The 6,274-nt window shown below is 42.5% G+C and overlaps 1 protein-coding gene across 1 annotated transcript; it reads left to right on the top strand.

Moving 5' to 3' along the window:
• The first annotated feature begins 1,979 nt into the window (after positions 1 to 1,979).
• LOC138369236 (tigger transposable element-derived protein 1-like) lies at positions 1,980 to 3,713 on the top strand. The gene has a single exon (XM_069332177.1). It carries the CDS (start codon positions 1,980 to 1,982, stop codon positions 3,711 to 3,713), a length of 1,734 nt encoding a protein of 577 aa, XP_069188278.1.
• The last annotated feature ends 2,561 nt before the right edge of the window (positions 3,714 to 6,274 follow it).

A 6,274-nucleotide genomic window follows, 5' to 3' on the forward strand; every position in this document is an offset into this window, starting at 1 on the left:
AGATTCTCAGCCTATTGTTCCCATTGATTTGTCACAAGGCTGGAGTGTTCATTCCGTGACTTTGTTGGATATACAGTGGTACCTTGCATAACGATCGCCCCACAAGGCGAATATTTTGGGTAACGACTGGCCCGATCGGCGAGAAATCGTCCCATATGACGAACGCTCGTTTGTGTAACGTTGTTGGAAATTTCCAACACTGAATACAACACGGGTGTATTCTCATTAATTATTACTAATTCTACTAATCATTGTAGTAATAAAATTAACCCAACGTAGAGTTCACATGTACTAATAATTACATCTGTACAATAAGGCTAGAATTCTTACGTCACCCGACGCAAGTATTGTGTCAGATTCCATTGTAATAAACACATTTATATCCAGTGTGTCTGAGAATTGAATTTGAGTCTCTATAAACAACGGTGTTCTGTGTGATAATTAATTACAGATAAACTGATCCCCGACTAAAGCCAAATAGAACGTTTATAGTTATAACTGTTATCTAGTAATAAATTTAACGTCACGCGTGAATGCCCTGGAGAGACTTTAATTCATCTCCATTGTTCGTTTACTATCATAAAACGGGCAAATAATAATATTTAACTCCTCTAAATAATAAACCCGTCCAAACCCGAGCATTTCAATCACAACTGCGAGAAATGATAATATCCGTAATAAATAATTTGAGTAACAAATGCGGGACGCGGAGCGGGGCGGAGGAGACGCCAGTACACGAGGCAACGCACTCACGACGAGACGCCATTACCCAGCCACCAGGGTAGACGCCATCAAGAACTCCAGAAGAAAGTCGCCACTGTGAGGTGTGAAGAACCTTTGCAGACATTAACTTTGCTGGTGTCAGTGTCACTTTACATAACAAGTTGAATTGTCAAGAGATTTAATTTGACATTCAGCTAGAACCTGTTAAATTTGGTTCTATGTAATACCACGTGACCGGCCAGTGAAGCGCGTCAGTATCTAGGATAGGCTGGACCGGAACCTAGGACGCGAACTTCGGCAAGCCTTAACTTACACAGTGCCCTTATTAGCTAAGTACCTTTATCCTTATTTGATGCATCATATAGGGGGTGGGTTTATAGCTGGGTAGCTTGTCGTGACGCCGTGCGACAACAAAAACTACAGGTCATTATTTAATCTTATTATTAATCTCACTTTCTTGAACATAGATATCTAGTAGCTTAATCTGTTGCTACTGAATACAATTTGATTTACAGCGTGTGTGAAGAATTCTCCGAGCTGTCATTTCCCATGTTAATCAACTCCCAGTGTTCCATGACGAGTCCAGGAGAATCAGAGGATGAGTCGTAACTAACTTCTTGGAAATCATCTTCAAGCTAAGACTCCTTTCGTATTCCTTGATTTCTATTATCTGTATTCCTTTACATGCAGAACTCTGTTCATTGGATTGACATGTGTTTATTATAACTATTAATGCTTATGTTCGTGATTTATGTTCTCATTGATGATAAAGATAATGATTCTATAAATGTTCATAGGATTAGATTATTATAAATTGGACTGGTGAACGAACCACACTAGTTCTTGGACGTACTGAGTTCCAGTAATAACCCCCCAATGTAGGTGTTTGAGGCTTTGATTCTTTTAATTATACAGCCCATTAATTATTTCAGTGATCATATTCTCTAGTATTTCATCCATAGTTACTGGTTCATCTAGGAATTTTCTAATGATCATATTTTCTTAGTTTCCCTCTTTACTATAAAAGCGGGTGGTCCTTCATAATTGATTTTCATTACATTAATATTTAAATAAATAGAGTCAAGCCCCAAATGTCCCACAAACGTCAACACCACATGGTGGGGTCACGCCGCCACTGTCGACAGTGTTGTATTGGTGTCACACATGACCAGTATCCATCTGTATCGCTCCACACACAATTCTGATATTCGTGTTGTTTTTGTTTGTGGTTTTGTGACTACAATTCTGAACGCACGATGTCGTCCAAGAAGCAGCCTGCGAAAGCAGGAGTTTGCAAGGGGAAGAAAGAGGCAATCACTGTGGAAGTGAAGAAAGAGATCATAGCAAAGCACGAGCGTGGTATTCGTGTGGTTGATCTTGCCAGGGAGTATGGCAGGGCTCCCTCAACAATATCCACCATACTGAAGGGCAAGGATAAATATAAGACGCTTGACGTGGCCAAAGAAGTTAGCAAGCTCACCAGCAAACGTCCAAAACTCCTGGAAGATGTGGAACGGCTACTGCTGGTGTGGATGAATGAACGACAATTGCATGGCGATTGTGTCTCTGAAGCTATCGTTTGCGCTAAGGCTAGGATGCTGTATGTGGACCTTGTCAGGAAGATACCAGGTGCGTCGTCTCAAGATGAGGAGGTATTTAGGGCAAGCCGTGGCTGGTTTGAGAACTTTAAGAAAAGGAGTGGTATACACAGTGTTGTGGGACATGGGGAGGCTGCCAGCTCTGATAAAGGTGCTGCTGAGGCTTTTGTGCCAGAGTTCCAGAAATTTGTTGATCAGGAGCAGTTTCTGCCACAACAAGTTTTCAATTGTGACGAGACCGGCCTTTTTTGGAAAAAACTGACGAAGAGGACCTACATCACGCAAGAGGAACAATCATTGCCTGGCCACAAACCGATGAAGGATCGCCTTACTCTCGTGCTCTGCGCCAATGCAAGTGGCGATTGCAAGGTCAAGCCGCTGCTCGTCTATCACTCAGAAAATCCACGTGTGTTCAAGGCGTTTAAGGTTCACAAGACACGGCTGAATGTGATGTGGAGGTCGAACAAGAGGTCCTGGGTCACGCAGATCTTCTTTAGTGAGTGGGTAAATGACGTTTTCGGCACCACAGTGAGAAATTATCTCGTCGACAAGCAGTTACCACTCAAGGCCTTGCTTGTGCTCGATAATGCACCTGCGCATCCTCGCCAACTGCAAGATGATCTGTTCCCTGAAAATCAGTTTATCACCATCAAGTTTCTTCCTCCAAACACCACGCCACTCCTCCAACCCATGGATCAGCAGGTCATTGCTAATTTTAAGAAGCTCTTTATGAAGGCCTTGTTGGAGAGATGTGTTCATGTGATTGACACCACAGAGCTGACCCTCAGACAATTCTGGAAGGAGCAGTTCAATATCATGGGGGCCTTGCGTTTGATAGATAAGGCCTGGGAAGGGGTGTCACGGAGAACCCTACACTCTGCATGGCGAAACCTGTGGCCTGAGGGTGTCCCTGAGCGAGACTTCGAAGGTTTCGGTCCTGCACCTGCATCTGCATCCGCACCTGTGGATGACCCGGAGGCTCTTTTAGTGGATGATATTGTCGCTCTGGGACACACACTGGGTCTGGAGGTGGATGCCGCTGATGTGCAGGAGTTGGTGGAGGAGCACAGTGATGAACTGACCACCAAGGAACTCCTGGAACTGCAGAAAGAGCTGGTGCAACAGGAGGTACAGGAGCTCTCATCGGGGGAGGAGGAGGTCTGCGAGGATGCTATCCCATCTAGTGAGATCAGGGACGTGCTGGACATGTTCGAAAAGGTGACAGCATTTGCGGAAAAGCATCACCCTGATAAGGCGGTGACAACACGGTGCGTGAACCTGTTTAATGACAATGTGCTGTCTCGATTTAGGGACATCCTCAAACGAAGACAAGTGACAAGTGCAAGTGACACGCGATATGGTCAGTGGACAGGGTGGGAAGAGACGTGCTAGTGATATTGAACCACAACCCGGTCCTAGTGGGGTTAAATTCCCAAAGAGAGCGAGCCCGCCTGACCCAGAGGTGGTGTCACCCTCCTCCCCATAAGCCCTCTCCTCCCTCCCTCCCGATCAGCTCCCTCAAGCCAGCAACGACTCTTCATAAGGTAAAGTGAATATACACATGGAAACAGTCAAACAAACATTTATTTAACATGTACAGTATAATATTACCAGTGTATAATGTCATATTGTTGTTTTAGGGGGTGGAACGGATTATTTGTATTTACATTGTTTTGGGTGGGGAAAATGTTTTGCATGACGCCGGTTTCACATGACGACGGCGGCGTTGGAACAGATTAAATTCGTTATGCGAGGTACCACTGTATCTGCACAATCAAGGAACTTCCGTGCACCATGTCGGCTCCAAATGCACGCATTGTGTCAGTGAAAGCATCAACAAGTGGGATACATCAAAGAAAGAGGTCAGTGATGACATTTGAGAAGAAAGTTAAAATAATTAAGAAGGTGGGGAACGGTGTCCCGAGAAGTGTCGTGTGCGTTGGATATGGCATTAGCAAAAGTACTGTTTTTTATCTTCTTCAGGCTAAACCTATAATTTTTTACTTTCTCTAAAAGTGAAAGTTGTAAGGCAATACGAAATAGAAAGGTAGTAAGTAAAGCAAATGTGGAGAGTGTTGATAATGCAGTGTGGGAGTGGTACAAACAGAGGTGTGAGGTGACAAAGAAGCCAGTGGCAGATGATGTCACAAACAAATGTCAATTAAAGTCTTTTGCAATGGCTTCCAAGAAAGCTCGCATTGCATCACCTGCACCTGACTCATCACATGTTGACCCAGTCAACCCAACACCAGTCAAAGTCAACCCAGTGAGGAGAGAGGCAGAAAGAAATTTTGAAAAAGGGATTGCAGACAAATTTAAAACAGAACCAGGTCTATTCTATAAATTCATAAACAACAAATTGCAGGTAAAGGATAATATTCAGAGGTTGAAAATGGGAAATAGATTCACGGAAGATGAAAAGGAAATGTGTGAAACACTAAACGAAAAGTTCCAAAGTGTGTTTGTACAAAATGAAATCTTTAGGGAACCAGATACAATAAGAATTCCAGAGAACAACATAGAGCACCTAGTGGTGTCTAGAGACGAAGTGGAAAAAATGCTCAAGGAGCTCGGTAAGAACAAAGCAGCTGGCCCAGATGGCGTTTCACCATGGGTTCTGAGAGAATGTGCATCTGAGCTCAGCATTCCACTTCACCTGATCTTTCAGGCATCCCTGAGTACAGGAATCGTAGCAGACGTGTGGAAACAGGCTAACATAGTTCCAATCTACAAAAGTGGCAGCAGGGAAGACCCCTTCAATTATAGACCTGTATCATTGACAAGTGTAATAGTGAAAGTATTGGAAAAACTAATCAAAACTAAATGGGTAGAACACCTAGAGAGAAATTATATAATATCAGACAGACAGTATGGTTTTCGATCTGGAAGATCCTGTGTATCGAATTTACTCAGTTTCTATGATCGAGCCACAGAGATATTACAGGAAAGAGATGGTTGGGTTGACTGCATCTATCTGGACCTAAAAAAGGCTTTCGACAGAGTTCCACATAAGAGGTTGTTCTGGAACTGGAAAATATTGGAGGGGTGACAGGAAAGCTTCTATCATGGATGAAAATTTTTTTGACTGATAGAAAAATGAGGGCAGTAATCAGAGGCAATGTATCGGAATAGAGAAATGTCACAAGTGGAGTACCACAGGGTTCAGTTCTTGCTCCAGTGATGTTTATTGTGTACATAAATGATCTACCAGTTGGTATACAGAATTATATGAACATGTTTGCTGATGATGCTAAGATAATAGGAAGGATAAGAAATTTAGATGATTGTCATGCCCTTCAAGAAGACCTGGACAAAATAAGTAGATGGAGCACCACTTGGCAAATGGAATTTAATGTTAATAAATGTCATGTTATGGAATGTGGAATAGGAGAACATAGACCCCACACAACCTATATATTATGTGAGAAATCTTTAAAGAATTCTGATAAAGAAAGAGATCTAGGGGTGGTTCTAGATAGAAAACTATCACCTGAGGACCACATAAAGAATATTGTACAAGGAGCCTATGCTATGCTTTCTAACTTCAGAATTGCATTTAAATACATGGATGGCAATATACTAAAGAAATTGTTCATGACTTTTGTTAGGCCAAAGCTAGAATATGCAGCTGTTGTGTGGTGCCCATATCTTAAGAAGCACATCAACAAACTGGAAAAGGTGCAAAGACATGCTACTAAGTGGCTCCCAGAACTGAAGGGTAAGAGCTACGAGGAGAGGTTAGAAGCATTAAACATGCCAAAACTAGAAGACAGACGAAAAAGAGGTGATATGATCACTACATACAAAATAGTAACAGGAATTGATAAAATCGACAGGGAAGATTTCCTGAGACCTGGCACTTCAAGAACAAGAGGTCATAGATTTAAACTAGCTAAACACAGATGCCGAAGAAATATAAGAAAATTCACCTTCGCAAATAGAGAGGTAGACGG

This window comes from Procambarus clarkii, chromosome 27 (assembly GCF_040958095.1).
Source record: "Procambarus clarkii isolate CNS0578487 chromosome 27, FALCON_Pclarkii_2.0, whole genome shotgun sequence".
Classification (NCBI taxonomy): Eukaryota; Metazoa; Arthropoda; class Malacostraca; order Decapoda; family Cambaridae; genus Procambarus; species Procambarus clarkii.

What these genes read in the sequence shown, in the direction of transcription:
- LOC138369236 (XM_069332177.1), top strand. Translation starts at nt 1,980, where the DNA reads ATGTCGTCCAAGAAGCAGCCTGCGAAAGCAGGAGTTTGCAAGGGGAAG.